Source organism: Dromiciops gliroides, chromosome 3 (assembly GCF_019393635.1).
Source record: "Dromiciops gliroides isolate mDroGli1 chromosome 3, mDroGli1.pri, whole genome shotgun sequence".
Classification (NCBI taxonomy): Eukaryota; Metazoa; Chordata; class Mammalia; order Microbiotheria; family Microbiotheriidae; genus Dromiciops; species Dromiciops gliroides.
This window is the reverse complement of record NC_057863.1, coordinates 307,472,095-307,495,139: the sequence shown is the minus strand read 5'-3', so window position 1 is coordinate 307,495,139 and position 23,045 is coordinate 307,472,095. Positions and strand designations below refer to the sequence as shown.

The following is a 23,045-nucleotide window of genomic DNA, read 5'->3' as shown; positions in this document are numbered from 1 at the left end:
AGTTATAATCAGCTGACATGCTAATATGTAAGTAAACCTCACCAGAACATGAAGCAGCTTTTAGTACTTCTAATTAGGCATTTTCTACCTCAAGAAGAATATTTTATCACCTACTCAGGAGAGGAAACACAAATAGAAAAAGGCAATCAGTCCCAGACCCAAGTTCATCGAGTTGAGTTCCTCCAAGTGGGAATAATAATAGAATGAAGGGAAAGAGCTCCACCCATTCTTTTTTTTTTTTAAGTGAGGCGATTGGGGTTAAGTGACTTGCCCGGGGTCACACAGCTAGTAAGTGTTAAGTGTCTGAGGTCGGATTTGAACTCAGGTACTCCTGAATCCAGGGCCGGTGCTCTATCCACTTCGCCACCTAGCTGCCCCATCCACCCATTCTTACCATCCCCATCATGGGAAGTCTAGAGACAGAGCACCCTACTTGCAAGCAGTCTGTGTCTCCTTTTAACTGTCAGCACCCTACCTTTGCCACTACCACTGGCCAGGGTGGGGGCAGGGACCAAGGAAACACATCATACCATAATCCTTTCAATGCTGAGTCAGCATTTAGCCAGAAGGGGGTCCCAAAGCTCCTAGTGTGGTCAACTAGAACCAAGAACGTCAACTTTGAGCATGCTACATGGTATACCTTTCGTCACAAAAATAAGAGCAAAATAGATTTGCTTTGTTGTTCTCAATTGTGTCCAACTCATGACCCCATTTGGGGTTTTCTTGGCAGAGATAGTGGACTGGTTTGCCATTTCCTTCTCCAGATCATTTTACAGATGAGGAACTGAGGCAAACAGGGGTAAGTGACTTGCCCAGGGTCACACATATAGGAAGTGTCTGAGGTCAAATTTGAAGTCATGAAGAGAAGTCTTCCTGACTCCAGGCCTAGTGCTCTATCCACTATGTCACCTAGCTGTCCCTTGTTCCCTTTGTACCCCCTTGATCTTTTGTACTTAAGATGTTACATTTATCTTTAGAATTGTCAAGGTGCTTTATAACTGCTTCCTGCTGTAAAAACTAAACCAATAGGTTAAGGAGAACAGTAACACCTTGAGTATAATAATGTAAACAAAAACAACACTAAAACAAAGTCTATGACTGATAGAGCACCAGCCCTGGATTCAGGAGGACCTGAGTTCAAATCCAGCCTCAGACACTTGACACTTACTAGCTGTGTGACCCTGGGCAAGTCACTTAACCCTCACTGCCCTGCAAAAAAAAAGAGAAAAAAAAAGCCATGATAAAGCTTACTTTAAGGAAAAAAATAATTTTAACAGATTTTTATAATAAACTGATCATTCTGTGAAATCCAAGGAGCATATGGAGTACAAAATTGTTTACTCATCAAAAGCAGAAACTTATTCTTCTCTTTCTGTTATATTCCCCAATAACATCATCAATAGTGCTGTGACTAGATAGATACATACATACATAGGTAAGTAGGTAGGTAGATACACAGATACATAGGTAGGTAGATGATAGATAGATAGATAGAGAGATAGAGAGAGAGAGAGAGAGAGAGAGAGAGAGAGAGAGAGAGAGAGAGAGAGAGAGAAATAGCTGTTCTCATTTTTATATCACCTAAATTTTCCCCTCTATTGCTTCCTTTCTGTTCTTCCAGGGAACCATCCCAGATAAGAAAGAAATTTTTAAGCGGGAAAAAAAGAGAAAAGAGAAAAATAATCAGTAAAACTTAACACTACATTCCAAAAATCTGAAAATAATATTCAATGCCAGTGTTGACATACAGTATGTGGTCCTCCTGCCTTCTCTGTAGCTTCTAATTGGTTATAACTAATAATAATTAGCTTCCACTAAAGTCCTCTTCTGAGGCCCCATCATGGCATGGATATGATTCCAAATTCTCAAGGCTATGAGAGAAGAGTACAAGTTCTGACAGGTCCCTGCCACCTGGAAAAGTTCCAAGTATGAATCCTGTGACAAACAACTGTGTGTGTCTGTAATCTGAGAAACAGCCTGGTTAAATTCAGAGCATCTCATCACCAGGTTGGCTGTGCTACTTTGTAGTATCTCATATTGCTCCATGCCTGGTACTCTATAATTTAGTCCTATTAAGCTACTTTCCATCCCTTTCTGCCATTCTTCATGTTCCCACCTGTGCCTTTGCTCAGACTGTTTCTTTCCTTGAAATAGCCTCCTTCCCACTTCACCTAATTCCTAATTTCCCTTTAAGGCCTCACCTCAAATGCTATGTCTTCCTAGTAAAACCTACCCCTTCAGGCCTTACACAGCACTTTATTTTGTAATTATGTGATGTACTTACTTCTAATATTATAGATTATTTGGTATCTGTATTTGCCTTAAATCCCTACTAGATAGTAATCTCCATGAGGCCAGGATGTCTTATATGTAGCATCCCTACCTATATATAAGCTTCTCAAAAAAAAAAAAAAACCCTGCCCTAGATTCAAGGTAATCTATGCATCTTCATCCACTCAAAACTATAGTTCAACCCTCACCATCTACTAGTCAACAAGAAAACACAATTCATTCATTGAAAAAATGTTTAATGTAAGAAAGGTGATAATCAAGCATTTACAGATAGAAAACTAACATTTATATAGCATCTACAATGTCCCAGGAATTGTGCTAAGCACTTTATAACTGTTATCTCATTTGATCCTAACAGCTCTGGGATTTATGTGCTATCATTATCCCCATTTTAAAGATGAGGAAACTGAGGCACACAGAGGTTAAGTGGCTTGCCCAGAGTCACACAGCTAGTAAATGTCTAAAACTAGATTTGAGTTCAGATATTCCTGACTCTAGGGCCAGCACTCTATCCACCGAACCACCCAGCTATCTCAATATTTCCCACATAAAACTGGGGCATACCCTCTAACAAATATATTTGCCACAAGTGGAAAGAGTGGTCACACCCACACAGGGAACACATGTGAAAGGGCACACATATGTGGCCAGTTTGCATCAACGGAGGGACAGATATGAGGAATGTATGTGACTGGGGAAATGTAGAGGAAGACCTGTGGTTAGGGTAAATGAATATAAGGTACATATATAGGGAATATGTATGGCCAGAGCATATGCTCAGAAGGTCATATACTTAGGAAGAATGTGTGGCCAAAGTACACACATAGAGGGGCAACTATCTTTCAACTTCTATAAGATCAATGATGACTTCTGGTGATGTCATTATGTGATTTTTACTGGACCTTCTCCCTACTCGCCTTGATCCCCACTGGTTCTGCCACACTTGGACTGGGCAGTGCATGTCTCTGTGGCTCCTTGCTGCTTTTTTTTTCCTGAGTCTTTCATCTCTGATGCTCCCAACCTCTCTTCCTTCACTGGCTATGCTCATCTCAACTGAGGTGCTTACATCTTACCCATAAGGTGGAGGCCCCCCCCAGAAAAATTATCCTAAATTCAAGGTAATCTGTGGGTCTGTATCCGCTCGAAACCATAGTTCAGCTTTGACCATGTTTTGTTTTTTTTTATTAGTCAGCAAGAGAACACAATTCATTCAATCAAAAAAGTATCTTTTTTAGCCTAGAGACCAGAGAGAGCTATTTTAATGGTAAAGGCAGGCCTAGTCACAAAAGCAAAAAAAGATACTCAGCACTTTTCCTTTCCATAATGACAGAAAGACCAATCAATTCCCTGAGTTTTAGCTGCTCACCATTTTTCTTTCTAGGAGAGAGATCTGTTGTCGGGTCATGGGCCAATGCCCGAGGATCGGAGATGATTAATAATTGACACGTCAGCATCATATTATGTGTGAACAACTGTGTGTGTTTTATTATTGGGACAGCTGAGTATTTAAAGCAAAAAACCACAAAGAAATCAAATAAAGTCTCTGCAAGAATAATTCTAAGAGAATAAGAATAATTTTTCAACCTTTCAGCCTTGACATGTCAGAACTTGTTCTGGGCCTAAACAGAGCAAAGTTTGTACAGCCGATTCTTTGGACCCTGGGAGACCGGCCAAGCATTGTCTCTGGAATATCTTGCTGCTTCAGTGACCATGGCCCAAGTATGGGAGGGGGAACTCAGTCAGAGGGGCAACAGAGAGCCTTCTGGGTTCTCCAACAATCTGTCATTTCCCAGATTCTTAGTCTCTAGAACCTAAACTCTTTTAGAATGCACACAACATAGTCAGCTAATTAAACCTTCAGGAATTTAATCTGCCTTTTAACCTACTCCCTAAGGTTAGCAGGACCAACATCATTGTCCCAAGCCTCTATTTAACTTATGATTAGAAATTCCTTGTAACTCCTTTGAATCTATTATTGGGTTTATCCCCCAAAGAAGCCATTAATAATTGTTACAAAAGGAAATATGGTTAGTCTGCCATGAACTGTTCTTTTTTTTAATTCAATTTTATTTTATTTTCAATTACAAATTCTCTCCCTCCAATCTCTTCCTTCCTCATCTGAAGAAAAAGAAAAAAGAAAGGAAGAAAATTACAAATATATACAGTCCAGCAAGCCACATCCAAAAGAAGAAAATTGCTTCAATCTACACTATGAGTCCATCACCTCTCTATCTGGAAGTGAATGGTACATTTCATCATAAGTCTTCTGGAACCATGGTTGATTCCATTGTATTAATCAGAATTCCTAATTATTTTGAAGGTGTTTTTCTTTACAGTATTGTTTATTTTGTTTTGGTTTGTTTTGGTTTTTTTGTGAGGCAGTTGGGGTTAAGTGATTTGCCCAGGGTCACACAGCTAATAAGTGTCAAGTGTCTGGACCGGATTTGAACTCAGGTATTCCTGAATCCAGGGCTGGTGCTCTATCCACTGTGCCATCTAGCTGCCCCTATTGTTTTTATTGTATAATTTGCTCTGATTCTGTTCACTTTTATCAGTTCATACAAGTCTTCCCGGGTTTTTGTAAAACATCTCTGTCATCATTTCTTATAGTATAATAGCATTCCAACATACATATACCATAAATTGTTCAGCCATTCCTCCAATTATTGAGTACCCCATCAATTTCCAATTGTTTGCCACCATGAAAAGAGCTGCTATAAATATTTTTGTACACACGGGTCCTTTTTTTCTTTATCTGATCTATTTGAGATAAAGACCTAGTAGCGACATTGCTAAAACAGCAATCAAGATGACTCATTATCAGTTCAAATCTGGCCTCAAACTCTTATTAGCTATGTGACCCTTTTAGCAAGTCATTTAACCATTTTTGCCTCAGTTCCTCTTTTGTAAAATGAGCTGAAGAAGGAAATGCAAACCACTCTACTATCCTTGCGAAGAAAAACCCAAATGGGATCAAGGAGAATCAGACACAACTGAACAACAACAAAGTGTTATTGCTGGGTCAAAGGACATGTACAATTTAGTAGCTTTTGGAGCATCATTCCATTATTACTTTCCAGAATGGCAAGATGAGTTCACAACTCCATCAACAATGCATTAATTTACCTATTTTCCCTTAGCCCCTTTGGCCTTTGTCATTTTTTTTTTTGCCAACTTTGCAGATAAGATTAATGGATGTGAGGTGGTATCTCAGAGTAGTTTTAATTTGCATTTGCAATTATTAATGATTTAGGGTATTTTTATATGGCTATTTATGACCTAGATTTCATCCTCTGAAAACTATTTTTATCCATTGATTATTGATCAACTGGGGAGTAAATCTTATTCTTATAAATTTGAATTAGTTTCCTATATATCTTAGAAATGAGACCTTTATGAGAGAAATTTGCTGCAAATATTTAGTATCTCAATTTCTTGCTTCTCTTCTAATTTGAGTTGCATTGGTTTTGTTTGTCAATTGGTTTAAATGAACTGTATACATGTACAAAATAAGAGAAATAATTAGATAATAGCTCAAGGAATTGCTGAAAATACCTACTACAATCTGGTATTACCTCTATTTCATATGGAAATTGGGAGCTATTTGGCATAAAGACAACAGTGGGGTTGACCAAATGGCCTCATACCTTGAGAAAACCCTGGCTTTGAGGGGTAGAAGTGCATTGGCAGCAAAAGGAAGGGGTTTTTTGGTTTTTTTTAAATATTGTAATGTGAAGTTTTGTTATTCTTTTTTGTTTTTGTTTAGCACTATTTTGCGTATGGGAATAAAACGTATGTTATACCTGATTTATATCATACATTTAGCACATTTTTACTGGCTCCTTTTGGGGGAAATCCTAGCCACCAGCCATAACTCTAAGCTATAAGTAAACTTGTTTCTAGGATGCTGGGATGGGGTTTTTTAAAGCCAAAGAGTATGAGAAAAGGCAAACTAATTTTTTCTTATTAGAGGCCATTCTCTCTAGTATTGAATCCAATTAAACTGCATGGCTGGGTCCAGAGCACAGGGCCCCTTTAGTGGATAATGGAGTCACAGTAGCCTGACTCCTAAAAGCCTGGCAGCAATTCCTCAGTGTTAGAGAGCACTATGTTTTTGTTTTTGTTTTTGTTTTTTAAGTAAACAACTAAGGTTTCCTAGTAAAATTTTCCTTTTAAAAGACTGGAGGCTTGCATTCCGATTCCAAGGTCAGAAAGGATATAATAAAAACATGTATCCACTCCAATAGAAAGTCTAGGTCAAGAAGAGGTATACTGTCAGTGGGAAAAAAAATAGATTTGGAAGCTAATAAGACTGGGAGCTCTGTGTATGAAACCATAAAATGTATACTTGTGATATTTTCAGATGACAAAGCTGGAAAGAATAACTAACACAGTGAATGACAGAATTGGGAATCTAAAGAAATCTTTATGGGGAAACCTAAAAAAGATGAAATTTAGTAGGGATAAATGTGCAGTTCCACACTTGGGTTCAAAAAAATCATAAGGGCCGGATGTCATTACAGTTGGTTAGGAGCAATGCTTATGAAAAATATCCTAGGGGCAGGTAGATAGCACAATGGATAAAGCACCGGCCCTGGATTTAGGAGTACCTGAGTTCAAATCTGGCCTCAGACACTTGACACTAGCTGCGTGACCTTGGGCAAGTCACTTAACCTTTGTTGCCCAGCCCCCCCCCAAAAAAAAGAAAAAGAAGAAAAATACCTCTTATTTACACCATACATATCTTGTAGGTACATGAAAAATATCTTGAGGTTTTGATTGGACTACAAGCTCACTATGAATCAACAGGAGGACATGGTAGACCTAATGGTATCCCCAGGTGTATTGAAAAGTAGCATCCAGAACCAGAGGTATGAATTGCACTCTTCTCTGCCCTGAGTGTTGTGTTCAGTTCTTGGAGCCACACTTTAGGAAGGATATAAAGAAGTTGGAGCATTCTAAAAATGGACAATCGGGATTATAAAATTAGAATGTTTAGCCTAGGGAAAAGACTTAGAAACATGACAGGAGTTTGAGCATTTGAAGGGCTATCCGTGGGGAAGAGGGATTAGACTTGTTTTGTTTAGTCTCTAACAGAACTAGATGTAATGAGTAGAAGTTATGGAGTCAGTTTTAAACTGGATATAAGGGAAAACTTCCAAGTAAAAGTGAAATGGGCCATCTCAGAAAGTAATGGGTTTCCTTTCACTGGAGGATGACCACCAGGGGTTTGTAGAGGGTCAGGATTGGGTTGGACTCGATGGCCTCTTAAGTCCCTTTGGACTCTTGGATGCTTGATTCTAGGTGAGTGGTAGAAAGGAATATGTGGTAGAGGAAGGCTGATGGGAGAGAAGTGGGAATCCAGGAATTCAGCAGGTTCAGGATACCACAAATTCCTAGACCTAAATTCTATCATAAAAACACAATTTCAAGCATTTATTTAGAATAGTCTTACCTGCTGGCAATGCAACCTAGGAAAGAGCACTAGGCTATTAAGTGTAACAATTGGAATGAGCCACCTGCTAGAGACTTACTGTAGAAAAGCTCCACCATGAGGAGAGGGCCTCTGAGGGCAAGGCCATGCGGCTTTTCTTTGGCTTCAGGAAGTGACGTTTGCTTGTGGGAGGAAGAGGGGGCAAGGCTGGTGCTCTTGCTCTCTTTCTTCAGGACTCTGGTTGAGAGTGGAGCTAAAGATGTGCTCTCCCTAGGCCTTTCTCTCTCTCTTCACCAAATTCTTATTCTCCTTAATAAATGCTTAAAAGTCTAAACTCTTGCTAAAGCTTACAATTTATTGGCGACCACTCATTAGATATTTTAGACAGACTAGCTAGAATTTTAGCCCCTTATATAGGAAACTGGATTATATTCAAATAGCAAGTTGCACATAATAGATTAGCAGTTTCATGTGCAATCATTTTTTAAATTATACTAAGTTATGGAAATGCTGGTTTTATTCCATAAATTAAAAAGAAAATAAATTTTTACATTTTTAAAAGAAAACTGAATTCAAATTTCAAGACTGGTATTGCCTGCATTATCACAGAATCTTAAGAGTGGAAACTGAGATGGGAAGGACCATTTTATCCAAATCATACAAGATGCTCTACAAGATGCTAAGTGGTCTTTCAGCCATTGTCTGAAAACCACCAGGTAACAGAAGCCCACTACTTCCTGAAGAAGTCCATTCCACTTTTAGGTCACTGTTAAGTTTTCTTTGTCTCATGTCTAAATTTAACTCTTTATAAACTCCACCCGTTGCTCCTAAATATGCCCTCCAATGCTAACAAAACTTATCTAATACTCCTTCCATGTGGACAGCAATAATGTCTGTTCATTCTTTCTCCTTTAGACTGATCCTAGCTGACTTTTTAAACTGTTTCACCATCCTAGCTGCACTCCTCTAGATTTACCCAATTTACCAATGTCCTTCCCTAAAATGTGACATCCGGAACTGTACATGACACTTCAGATATGATCTGATCAGGGCAGTAGACTTATAGGACTATCTCTTCCTCCATTCTGAAAAACAAGCCCCCTCTCAACGTAGCCTAAGATTAAATTCATTTTTTTGGTTACCACATCACACTCTTCACTGACATTAATCTGACCCTTCAGTAACTAAGTTACCTAACCTATATAATGATTAAGTAATAAGCCTTCTTACCTAAAGAATTGTCAGGAAAATTTTTAAACAATAAGACATATTTGAAAGTGCTTTGAATTCTTCATAAAAAGGACAGAATGTGTATTAAAATTCTATTACACAAATATACAATACTTATCAACACATGTAGTTATTATATACCTGTCTCCTTTCCTTCTACAGGTTTATGTAATATTTATTCTTGACACTTCCTATGTACTTTTCAGTTACTCTGAGAAGTGTCACATGTCAGTTTGCAAGACTACTTCCCAGTAAACATCAACCTCTATTACTGTACTGAAGCATTCTGTAAAAAATAAACCTCAGTACAATACTATATATGCAATTTGTTTTGTATAATGTATTTCCTTTGAGGCATCAAGGCAGCAAAGTGGATACAGGGCCAGGCTTGGAATCAGGAAGACTCATCTTCATGAGTTCAAAGCCAGCCTTAGACACTTATTAGTTGTGTGACCCTGGGCATATCTCTTAATCCTGTTTGCCTTAGTTTACTCATCTGTGATTTTTAATCTATTCTGCTATTTCCATTTTATGGGTGAGTTCATCCCATTCACATTCAAAATTATAATCACTATTTGTTTTGTTTGTGTTTTTGCAGGGCAATGGGGGTTAAGTGACTTGCCCAGGGTCACACAGCTAGTAAGTGTCAAGTGTCTGAGGCTGGATTTGAACTCGGGAACTCCTGAATCCAGGGCTGGTGCTTTATCCACTGCGCCACCTAGCTGCCCCATAATCACTATTTGTGAATTTCCCTTCATCTTATTTTTACTTTTTCCCTTCTCAGCCTCTTTTTACCCAATCCCCATTAATTTATCTTCTCTCCTTACCCTTTTATTCCTTATTTTATCCTCCCCTTTAAAAGTCACTCCCTTATTTACCCTACCCTCCTAATCTTAATCAACACACCTTTCTAAAAGTCCTTGCCCCTTGCTTCCTCTCCAACCCAGATGGATATTTCAATTATTCCAATATTACTAGCCCTCCACTCCCACCTATTTCCTCTATATTAGTTCTTCCTTCAATGCCCCATTTTTATGAGAATTTCTCCTTTTAACAATTGGCAAAGCACTCTAGTATCTTTCCCAAGAAAACCTCAAAAGGGGTTACAAAGAGTCGGAAGTGACTAAAGCAACACAACAATTATCCTTTAATCATTAGAATCATGAATAAGAATCATTATTATTCATTTTCAAAAACTAGTCAGATTAAGAATAGAAGCAAAGATACAAATAATTTATTTTAAATTAGAACCTCAGAAATACAAACTAAACATTTAAGCACAATTTTAAGTTAGCAGTCAAAAAAAAAACACCACACACTATAATCACTTTAACCACACACTATTTTCCTACTGATTTTAGAAACCTAAAAATAAACCACAATCAGATTAATTTTTAAAACTTTATTACCTACATAAAACACTACTCCCCCAAAACCAAAGAAATGGAACTGTAAAATTAACAAAGCCATGATAGCATGATTCTGCCATCAATGGAGTGAATAAGATTCAGAGTGGTATGCAAGGTAAAAAAGCACCTCATTTTTGGAAAAATACAATTCCATACATGGATACTCTCCAAGGATACCTTTCACTTTTTTTTTTTTACTATTATTTACTTTATTTATGAAATTTTAATATGGCACAACAGGTTCCATCTTGGAAAGCAAACTCAGAAAACCTTTAAAGTGTTTTTGACTAAATTTTCTCTTTTACTCTATGACAAAGTAGTCATAAGCTTTACCTAGAAGTAACTTCATGAGGACAGACTACAGTATAGCAAATCTACTTCAACTATATATATATAATTATCAAAATAAAAAATTCACACATTAAATAAGCAAACCATCTTTCCACTTGGTTTATGAATGGGTCACTCATCTTTTTCATGCCGTATTTTCATGCTGTATCCATTTCCTAGGAATATCTTGTGTATTTTTATACTGTATCCATTTCATTTTTTAGATAGTATAGCTTCTGTCCTTTTTGTCTATCTTGAACTGAAAGCACTGTGGTATTTAATGTGCTCCAAATACAACATAAAAACATCAAATGGACCACTACAAATTAGACAATTGCTTAAGCCCAATTCCCGAAAACATTAACAAAAGTGGGAATAAGACTTGGAATTAAGTAGATACATAGAAACACACCATTACAGAGGGGTTTGTTTTTGTTATTTTAACAAAAATATGCCATACACACACAAACCCCATTTTAAAATATTACTATTTGCCAGATCAATGGTATCTACCATAATTGGAGGAAAAAAGTTATCTTCAACCTCACGAGAATAGTTTTGTCAATTATTTACATTTCTACCTGTCGCATGCAGGAGGCTTTATTAATCAACTATACAGAATCAAACTAGCTTACATGTGTTGACTAGCCTGACGAGTGCTTTCTGTAATAATTAGTATAATTTGGACTTTCACACCTAGTTGGCTCAGTAAACCTTGAGGTTTAAAGTGATCAAATTCCAAGATTCACTATAAGATCTTTATACTGATCAGCAACATGCCACTTTTTATTATAATTATTATTTGATTAAGGTACAATTATATTTCATCATGGTATCAAGATGACCCTGGGTTCTCAAAATCATAGCATAAGCTCTAACAGTCCCTTCACCAAGCTGGAAGAGCTTCTCGTACAGGCCCAGCAATGTACATTATCCAAGCACTAACATAGCTAAGTTCAGAGAGCTGACCATCAAAGGATAATTTTTTTTGGCCCCAGCAACTTAGGAAACTATTTACTAAGTAAGATGTGGGGATATCTCAGTTGATAGAGGGAATACCTATTTATACTGATGAAATTACAGATCCTTGAGGTATAGAAGAAAGGATCCTTTGCTAAACTTTTACAAGGTTAACACTTTTTTTATAACATAATTAATGTTACTTAGAAAAAGAAATCAATCACTAAGTGCTTATTTTGTTGTTGTTGTTGTTTTAATAACTGCTCTTCGTTCAATGGTAGAACTTGTTTTCCTTTCAAACACAGAGAGAAAAATGAAAATAGGGAAACCTTTTGTCTGTCTACTACTCACTGCTGTAAAGTACAAAAATTTTTGTCAAAATTTTAAACCAAATCCCAGTAAGCTCAGTTGTTTATAATTGTTTCTAATGGATATGTACTAAATCTGTATAATTCTACACTGAATGGAAAAAAAATGTAAGTGAAGTGAAGCAATATTGCTGAACTGCCCCTAACCCTTGACTAAAACACTTTAAAACAAGGTTACCATATTCAAAGAACAAATTCTTTTACCTATCGTTTTCAGCCAACTACCAAGCCTTGTTAAACTACACTAGCTTCTTAATTCAACCTATTACACTCTGTGACTCTGAAACCAAAAATTTTATATAGTTTTTAATTATTTTAAGCCCCTCAGGATATATTAAGCTGGTCCACACATTTCCTACATTCTAACTTTAAATTACTTTTAATCTCAACTACATGCAAGAGAAACTGTAAAAGTCCAAAAGGAAAAGAGGAAGAGATGTCTTAATATTCTTGTACTTCAAAACTTTAGTAAAAGGTAAAAGAGAAATGAAAATATTACCTGATACGTATTTTGCTAAATTTTCATGAAATTAAATTCCTCTAAAAGTTAGTTATGAGTAGTGAAATTCATGTATCAAAAGAAAGAAAATAATGCAGATTAATTAATGTTAGTGTAGAGAGAAGCTTAGCAAAGAAAAAGGTCTGAGTAAGATAAAGTCTGATTAGGTAATACTGAAGTAGGAAATTTTAGCAGCTTTTATGGAAAATTTTAATGTAATGAGAATTAGGACTTTGGCACTAGGGCAACACAAGGTGGTTTTTCTTTAACTCCTGGTGGGAAACTAGGCACTTAATTGTAAAAATAGAAAAATAGGATGCATTTAAGAAGAAATGTAAAATGATCCATAAAAAACAAGTGGCATTGTCCAAAGGCTGGAAAAGCTTCAATTATTGTGTAACAAGTGATCAATAAGACATGTTATCACTATAGGATAAAAAAACACCTAATAAGCCCACTTGACAACTACAAATATATTACTACTATGTTCACTTTAGGATTAGACAGCCAAAAAAAGCAGATGGAAATTTTCCTTAGTAAAACATTCTGGATCCAAAGAATTCTTAACCTGAGTGCTACTTATTCATGAACCCAGAAAAAAATAATTCCAGCATAAATATATCAATGTTAGCAGTATTCTGGAAGGTTTCAGTGTTTTTTTTCCACATAATTTTAGAGATTGGATTCCCAGTGAGTTACAGGGAATGACAAATAGGTCTTTAACTTCTAATTTGTCTCAGATTATTTGAATGACATCAGAGTTCTAAATGGTTATAATCCTAGAAATCTAATTAGGAAGTAGAATCTGTAGCACAGTTTAGGTGCCTCCTAAAGTTTGAGGTACCTCCTTGTCTTCCACAGCTATTAGTGCTCTCTTCCTCCTGAAATTACTTTTTATATACTTCGTATTTATTTACTTGTGTATATAAACTCTCCCAATATAACGTAAACTTGAGAGTAAGAAAGTTGTCTCATTTTGGGTGTCGTACCCATAGGGCCTTACACATATTAATAGATGCTTTATACAAGGCTGTTAAATGGAAATGAATCACAACTCTTAACATTCCATGATTCTGTGTGCTTGTGGTTAAAAGATATTACAACATTTTTTGACGATTTTCCAACACTTAAAACATTTCCCCAAAGTTAGATTATCCTTGTTTTTATTTATGTATTTACTTTTGAGTACTTCAAAATAAAATATTTTCTTTGTACATTTGGAGAATTTTTTAACCAGATAAAGGGCAAAAGAAATGGTTTCCCCACCACCACCACTATTAATTACTCTCCAAAATGTGGGACTTTTAAAAAACCATAAGTGGGAAAGATTTCCCTTAGAGAGAGAGAAAGAGAGAGAGAGCGCGCGCTCAAGTTCTTCAATCAGTATACACCTTCAAGTCTGAACATGCTTTACCTCTAAGAGCATAATTAAAAAGGGAAGAGTATATGGGCCATCTATCAATGCCCACAGCCAAATCTAAGTACTAATTCCTCCCTTCTCCTCCAACCCTCAAAAAAGAGGGAGAAAATTTCCTATTTAAATAGAGGAGAAGAAGTATGGTATAATGGTTTAAAAAAAAAAGAAAAAAGGAAATATTTGGAGTCAGAATATATAGGTTTGGGTCCTAGCTCTCATACTTAACTAGCTGTGAGACCTTGGGTAAATCATTTAAAGAAACAGATTTCACAAACAGATTTATCTGTAAAGTGAACGTAATTTGAAAAATTTCAGAATTCTGATAAACATAGGGATCAATAGTCACTTCAGAGGACTAAGTGTAAAGCGTGCCTTAAGCTTCTCAGAGAAGAGTGCCGGATGAGAGCAGAACAAAGCATGTTCTCAGCCATGGCTAATGTGTTGATTTGGCTGTACTTATAGACTACAAGAGAGAGTTATGCTAGGGGGTGAGGGATCAAGAGAGAAGTGACAGTGACATTAAAAAATATTAATCGAGTATTTACAAACAAAATAAAATAAAATGGCTTTAATAATATTTCTGCTATCTCCAAATCCAACCAGCATTTACTAACTCCCTACTACATGCAAGGCACTATGCAGGGGATAAAAAACAAAATTTTTAAATGAGGTTAATGTGAGGAAAGTGCATTGTAAAGGGCCATGTAAATGGGGGCTATTATGTAAAATATCCAAAAAAGGACACAATTGGGAAACAGGTCAAGAATGGTTAATAATAAAAAAAAAAAAACTGATTCTAGTATGTTTGGTTTTTTTAATCAAAGAATAAGAACACATACAGTGGTAATATTAACAAATGGATTGATCTTTGTGCTTGCTTGCTTGCTTGCTCTCATCTGAGAGAAGGATTTTCTATTATTGCTTCCTCAGAGTAAGCAGAGCTTCAGGGCTGGATGAAACACTTCACTGTTGAAGAACATGCTCTTTTAAGGATATTTTGATATTCACTAAAGATCTGTCTCTTAAGGCAATTAATCATCTTTACCGAAAAGATTCTGTAGTTTCATTGTGTCCTCCTGGATTTGCTTGCAAAGGTTTTTCCCTGACTCAAAAGGAGAAAAATCAAAGCAAGGCTGGAATCTTCCTGCTATAGTCAGAAGGCAAAGCAGCCAGCTTTTTGCTCCCCTCTGAACAGTTTACTGTCCTGTACATACTGGTTAATTGCATTTGATTTCTTTTTATAGAGAATGCATTACATCATTCTTTTCCACATTAACAAAAAAGAGCAGAGGTTCTCTAAAATAATGCAATAACCATTTAGGTAAAATTTCCTAAATTTGAAGAAGCTTTAGTTTAATTCTCTTTGGAAGAAAACAATCTTAGTACATTTTACAAAGGAAAAAGCTATTTTGATACAGCTCAATTATTAAGAAATAAAGTGCATACAGCTTTCAATATAAATATTATTCAGCATCATATAGCTGAGTGCTTGAACATACAAGATTAGCAAAATGCTGTCAAAACAAAGCCTCAATATGATATGTGAAATCTGGAAAATAAGAGATGAGAATATAAATTCTATATAAATTATGAAGTTTTGTTGTTTAAAAAAAACACACACCTGAAAGAAAATATAAGGACAAGTGAAAATTAGAAAGAATTAAGTAATTCCTCAGTTTTCCATGGCACCAGGCATACTATACAGCAATGCCAACGGGCAGCACCTGAAATGCAGAGTCACATTCTGATTGATGAGCTTGAACTTCTGCATCTGATTTACAAGTGTCTGGTGTCTGACTGGTTTCATCTTGCAAAGGAGCAGCTTTGTTATCAGCTATATTAGCAGCAGCAGCTGAATCAGACAAAGAATATGAATTTGGGGCTGAAGTAACTGGAAGGCTACCATCATCTTCTATGCCATCCTCAAGCCTGGTCTTCTCATCAGCATCTTCTAGCTGCCGCACTGAAGTTAAATACTGTTCCAGAAGACTATTATCCTGTTCATTATTCAAGTTCTCTTTGTTCCATTCATCGTGCTCTTCACTGGCATCCCCTGTATCTGTATCTTTGAAATATCTAACTGTCTCTAAGGAATTTCCCATTAAAGAACTTTCACTCCCTCCCATGGAACTCTTTTCAGAATCAAAGGAATACTGCAAGTGAACTTGTTCTGCAAGGGAGGAGTGAAAGCCAGAGTCTGGGAATTCAGGGATGACTTTCTCCTGGGGAGCTTCAGCATCTGAAATGAACCAGTCAGAAGCACTGGCCAAAGAGGGCTCCTGACTCGAAATAAATAATGGAGAAGACTGGGAGGACAACAGGGTACTAGAGACTGGAACACTACACTGCCAGGCAGAACTGAGGTGCTGGTTCACTGTCTGCTGCCAATCTTGTAGCGATCTCACCTGCAAACCACAGAAGGAAGTCTCATTATAGAACAGGAGGCTCATGATTATGCAGCGGGCTTTAAAACACAAATATAGGGGCAGCTAGGTGGCACAGTGGATAAAGCACCAGCCCTGGATTCAGGAGGACCTGAGTTCAAATCCAACCTCAGACACCTCACACTTACTAGCTGTGTGACCCTGGGCAAGTCACTTAACCCTCACTGCCCTGCAAAAAAACAAAAAACAAAACCCCACAAACATAAACTACATCAGCAGGGCATGCACTTAAGTTACTTTTCCTGTAATTAAAAAGGAACAGTGTCTATGTCCAGTTAGCCCAGTTAGTAATGAAATTGTAATGACTGAAATGACACCACCTGCTGGAGACTTACTGTAGGAAAGCTCCACCATGAAGAGAAGGCCTCTGAGGGCAAGTCTATGAGGCTTTTCTTTGGAGTCAGGAAGTGACGTTTGCTTGTGGGAAGAAGAGGGGGCAAGGCTGGTGCTCTCGCTCTTTTTCCTCAGGATGCTAGTGGAGAACAGAGCTAGAAATGTGCTCTCCCTTTAATAAATAGATGAATCTAGGCCTTTCTCTTTCTCCTCACCAAATTCTTATTCTCTTTAATAAATGCTTAAAAGTCTAAACTCTTACTAAAGCTTATAATTTATTGGCAACCACTCATTAGATATTTTAGACAGACTAGCTAGAATTTTAGCCCCTTACAAAACCAAGTGGTGAACTCAGTGCAGCTGAGGGCCCTGTCTGTCATGTTTAATGATCACAGAACATACTCCTGGTTTTTTCCACATATTTACAGTATGAGCACCCTAGTCCCAAAGGGAATTGGATGAGAGAACAGAGATAAATCAAATGGAAAAATAATTCAAAGGGATAGTGGGTCACTAGTATTATCTTTCTATATGAAACCAAATATACACCTTTTACAAGTGGGAGACAAAGCTATTAAATGTGTTAGAGTAAATCCAGTGAATGAAAGCAGAAAATAGCATATAATGCCATACTACAACCATGCTTTTGATGTGCAGGCACAAAGAAGAGTTTCCTAAATGTTAATCAATGACAGAGTAAATGTGTTCTCTGAAAATATCTCAGTAACTCCCAGCTCATGGTCACTAGACTCTTAAATCATATGAAGATTCTAAAAAGCCTATATAGGTCAAATTCCTGCTATAAATTCCATCACAAAAAGGTTCCAAGTCTTAGATGATCATCAAGCAGCATTAGACACAGTACAATTTCAGGATAGAAAATAATTCAGATGGTCTCCTTTAAATAAGAGTCAACCTATTTTCATTTGACAGAACAGCTTATGCTAATTTCTAGAGACATACAATCATGTAGCCATTTAAAAAAAAAAAACCTCAACTTGTAGTCAAATGTAAATTAAACAGAGTCCCACAAAGTAGCTTGATACTCCACGCAAAAAATTCCTTAAATTTGGTTGTTGCTGATTCTTGGAAGGGAATGATGGGAGTTTTCCTTATAAGTACATTCTACCTATCAGTCAGTGCCTTGGTCAACAAACTGTGGCAGGCAATTACTACCCTAACCAATATCATTTTAACATTCGTTCATCCTATAGTGAAAAATATCTACTGTATACATAACACCCTCCTAGGCACTAGAGGAGATACAAAATTCAGATAAAGTACTTCATAAAACATACAGAGAGATAAGATACAAACATGGATAATGACACTACATAAGATTAGCTGGTAATTGAATTGGAAAGATATAAAACAAAGTACTACATGAAGTGTGAAAAGGTAGGGTTATTATAGACAAGAGGGAGGGAGAAGCAGTGTTTGTGATGGTGGTTAAGGAGGCTTCATGGAGAAATCTGTATGTAGGTCGCAGGTAAAAAGATAGACAGGAATTAGTGTAAGCCAAAGCTGAAAATAAAAGTGTGTTTAGAGGGGAGGAAATAAACTTTTTTGCCCAGAGCACAGAATAGGAGGAATAAGGGCAAAGTGAGATAATGACAGAAAGGGTTGATGGCGCCAAACTCAGAGTGTCTTGAGTGCAAGGCAGAAAAGTCTGAGGATGTGGGCCTGAAGTTTCAAATAAAATTATAATCAAACCTTGCCCCTGTAATGTTGTTCTGCCTAACGGCATGTTTTCATGAAAGCTATTAGCCATTTCCCTTCTCCTTTGAATTTCTTTTTTTTTTTTTTTTTTGGTGAGGCAATTGGGGTTAAGTGACTTGTTCAGGGTCACACATCTAGTAAGTGTTAAGTGTCTGAGGTCAGATTTGAACTCAGGTCCTCCTGAATCCAGGGTCGGTACTCTATCCACTGTGCCACCTAGCTGCCCCTCCTTTGAATTTTATCTTCATTTTTCTCAAATTATTCAGAAAAAATTTTTTTTATTTAAATAAAACTAAAATGTCACCCACTGAATCCGCTACTCCCACACAGGAAAATAAATGGCAATTAAGGCACTTGCTATCCCTAATCTTTGCAAAGGGTAGCTAAGGTGCCAGGGTGTGCAGGCTTACTCCTTCTTCTTCTCTCTGAAATGTTACAGTAAAAGCAACAGAAGGGAGTTTTACCTGGTTCCAAAGGAATCTGACAGCCTCTTCTTGCACAAGCTTTTGAATATGCTCTTCATCTCTTTCCTTTTTCAATCTACAATTCAAAATGTTCAGATTACTGACATAAGGCATAGAACTCTGAATTTCTGGTTAGCACAGCCAATGCAGACAGTTTCAAGAGATTGATTTTCTAATAGCCCATTAATGAGCTTTCTACTTCTGCGCCTCTTCTAAAATGAACACCCTAAATGGAAGTAAAATAGCCATGTGAACTCCTAGTAAATATGAATTAACATTCCAGCCAACAAATAAAGATCTTATTCACTTCCACATAGCACTCACTGGGTAGAACAGTAACACAATCACAGTAACAATAACAACCAGAATGTCATGCGTAAAACAAAGTACTAAGTATTGTGGTAAGATTATTGGAATTTGGCTGACTGACTGGGATGAGCCATTGGCCTTGATCCAGACACATGGTGGTAAGAAATGTTACAGATCACATAACTGTCTCAACTCTGTATTATATAAAAGAGGGGAATGTAATATAATACATACATATATGTATATATATGTGTGTGTGTGTATATATATATATATATATATATATATATAAAGTTTGAGTATGAGTTATATTTTGAAGAACTCTCACTGTTTAATTTGATCATTGACAATGCTATACTAAGGATTAGTGAAAATCTAGCAGTTCAACAGCTAAAGAAGAGTCCAGAGACAACCAGAATCCAGACTAGAGTCCAGTTTTCCTGATGACATCTCAACACTCCAAGAAGATCTCAAAAACTTTAAATGAACAGTTTTGTTTTGTTGAGGTTTTTTTCTTCTGTTATTATATACACCATTTGTAATATGTATTCTCTGCAGAGGCCCTCCCTCTGCAGACAGTGTCAAAGAATGGGTTCATGAGGGACCGCCCCTCTGGGCAAAATTTCCCCTTTCTCCCTTTTCTATATTGTTATTAACATATTGTTTATTAGCATAGGGTATTATATTCTGTTATTTTTTACTGTTTCATCAAGGAAACACCCTGTGTTCCTCAAAGAAACAAAGTGGGGAATGTGATAAGATTATTGGAATTTGGCTGACTGATTGGGATGAGCCACACTTGTCCTGCCCTGAGTGATGTGTGCTGCTGATGTCAGCAGGAGAAACCACTCTCCACAGGCAGTTTTGAAGGACCTCCCCTTTTGGGGGAGGAAGAGTAAATGCTCACTGAGGGGAGTCTCAGTCTCTTCCAGAGTGACTCTCTCTTCTGGTAGAACAAGAGAGCAGCAGCAGAAGATGAGTCCTGCGGGCCCATGGTGAGTTAACATACGAGCCCTGCTCTTTTGAATTAGCTGAACTGGAAGCAAGTTTGGGGATTTTATAGACTTAGGTTAGAGTTAGAAGGGTTATCCGTGTTTCTTTTTCCCTATTCCCTTATCTTTGATTTTTATTAATTTCACTTTTGCTGTTTATTTTATTCTCATTAATAAAACCTGATTCATCTGTGGAAAAGAGGCTGTTAGGCTCCTTTCTTATTGGCCTGGGAGAAATATCTAAAAAGGCAGTTCGGAGGGGAGGGAGGTTTGAACCCAGAGGTCCCTCATTATTTCTGGGACCCCAATATTACGGTGGGCCACTCAATTAACTCTCTCTATATTAAATTTGGCCCTATCCTTGTAAGAAACCGCTTATAAAAGTAGCAATTCAGTATTCTTCTGTCCCAACTAATAGATGCTGAAAAGTGATATGTACAATTTTAAACTTGACCTCTTTAAAATTAATGAAAAGTGAGGGGCACCCTTAATAAATATAATTATTCAACACAAACCTATAAAATTTTAACTGTTTTGTCCGATAACGTAAATGGATTGTGTGAGCTATGAAACTTAAGAAAGGGCTCTGCAAACTTTTAAAGTCTATTAAAGTGTGACATTATTGTCATTAGTATTATTGCAGAAGCCAATCCAACCAATAATCATATTTATTTTCTGAAAAAATTCCAGCATCTTCTGGCCTCCTGCTGTTTTGACACTTATTGTCTGTAAGCCTTATGCTACCTCCTGGTTTTATTTCCATCTCTCCATCCAGAATCTAAGAGAATACAAGCTCCCTGAGGACAAGGGCAAATCATTTCAGTCACTCTGTCCACAGCACCTCTCTAAGTGCCTGGCACACAGTAGGTGCTTAATGTTTGCTGAATGACTCTGACCCCTTTGAAATCATCTTTTCTTGTCCTTACAGTTCTTTTGCATGTCCAGAAACAAATAAACTTTTAATTTTCAAGGATATGTAATTTCACTTTTGTGAAAATTCATTCTCTTGCCCCAGATCACAAGCCCTCCTATGCCTTAGTAATAGGTCTTCATGAGCTGCTCTAAGAATTTTATCACCCTGTAGCCAAAACTGCTAATGAGTTTGTTCAGACTTATTCAGGCCAGCTTTGGTTAACAGACACAGAGTCTGGGCTGGCCCACATTCAAAGCCTACACAGCATGGTAAGACCTGACAAAACATATATTCCTGTGACACAGCCCTGAAGGGTTCAATTATCTGTATATCACAAAGAGGCATCAGAAGAAAACCTAAATGTAGGTTTCCAAAAAGGAAATCCTGTTGTATCCCAGACACATCATGATAACTCAAATCTTCCAAACCAAAATAAGATCTCTATTCACAAACAGGGGGCCACCAGAAATTGAACTTTCCACCCACCTCCTCATTTCTTCCGTTAAGCAAACAATGTGCTCTTGCATCCTCCTCAGCCGGATTTCATAGCGTACTTCTTTGGCTCGTGGATGGTAGTTCCTGATGTAGAATCCCCTCCAGCAGGCCTGGAGCTTGGTGGCTGCATCATTCATTCTTTGAAATAAGGTGGAATCTTTGTCCAAAGCAACAGATCCCTCTGGTAAAGGCCTGCAGGGAAGTTCTTCTGAAATGATCTGAGACAATGCACCTTCATGAACAAGCTGTGCACTGGAAAGCCTGAATCCACCTGTCCCAGGAAAGGCTATGTGGGAATGACTAACACCATCCCTTGAGACATCACTTGCTGTGGCCAGCTCAGGGCAGAACAACATTCCATCTCTGTCATTGGTCTCTGGGTTTCCCTCACCATTTGCTGATTTAACAGAACTTTCTTTTGAAACCCACAAAGCCTTTTCTACTTCCTTGTCCACATCCTGTTTTTTCATTTCTTTCAAAGATTCAATCATAGCACCATCATCTTCCAGGTCCAAGTTTATACCATGTAATCTCAGTTCAATAGTAGGAGATACAGGGGATAATCCTGAAGCAACAGGCATAAAAGTAGACTCTGAAGAGAGAAGACTACAGTTCAGCTTGTCTTCATCTGTCTGTATGTCTTCTAGGTGTAGGTCATTTCGAGAAAACCTTGCAGTCTGTACTGAGGCTGCCAGGTTACTCTTAATAGCATATAAGTGATCTTCATGAGCACTTGCCCCAACCCAAGAATTTACTTGAATGACAGGTTCTAGAAAAAACAGAGTTTCATTTGAATTTGAATAGTCCATTTTTAGCTACAAATTCTGCATTAACATTAAGTATGTTTTAAAAAATGAACAAGCAAATAACAGTGATTCCCCATAATATTCCTCAAATCCCAAACCAAAAATCTTCTAAAAAAACAGTGCCTTCATAGTTCTTAATAGTCATCAAAGGGCAGCTAGGTGGTGCAGTGGATAAAGCACTGGCCCTGGATTCAGAAGTACCTGAGTTCAAATCCGGCCTCAGACACTTGACACTTACTAGCTGTGTGACCCTGGGCAAGTCACTTAACCCCCCACTGCCCCGGAAAAAAAAATAAAAAACCAAAACAAACAAAACAAACAAAAATAATAATAGTCATTAAAATATGTAACCAGAATGTTGTTTCCTTATTCCAAAATAGTGATGCTGTTAAACATTTTTTAAATAATTTAAAGTAATCAAAGGATAAGAACAGTTCTCAAAAGAATTGCAAACAATAATCAACCATAAGTATGATCATTCCAAATTACCAATAAATGAAATACAAATTAAGAAAACTCTGAGATTTTGTCCTATACCCAGAAAATTAACAAAAATGACAAAAGAGAATAGCCAGAGTTGGAAGGATTGTGGAAAGTTGGCCACATTTCACGGACTCCTGGAGCTGTATGT

At 37.2% G+C, this 23,045-nt stretch overlaps 1 protein-coding gene across 3 annotated transcripts in view; it reads right to left on the bottom strand.

Annotated features, from left to right (window-relative positions):
* Window positions 1-10,088: 10,088 nt before the first annotated feature.
* CEP97 (centrosomal protein 97) overlaps window positions 10,089-23,045 on the bottom strand; it is a 34,084-nt gene continuing 21,127 nt past the window's right edge. For 2 of the 3 annotated variants that reach the window (XM_043996679.1, XM_043996681.1), the window contains exons 9-11: window positions 21,600-22,377; window positions 18,900-18,975; window positions 10,090-16,344 (exon numbers count right to left, since the gene is read on the bottom strand). In XM_043996679.1, coding sequence (XP_043852614.1) covers window positions 15,637-16,344; window positions 18,900-18,975; window positions 21,600-22,377 — 1,562 coding nt within the window. In that variant the 3' untranslated portion in view covers window positions 10,090-15,636. Of the gene's footprint in view, window positions 16,345-18,899; window positions 18,976-21,599; window positions 22,378-23,045 lie in introns of all 3 variants that reach the window. The other variant, XM_043996680.1, reaches the window with a different exon arrangement.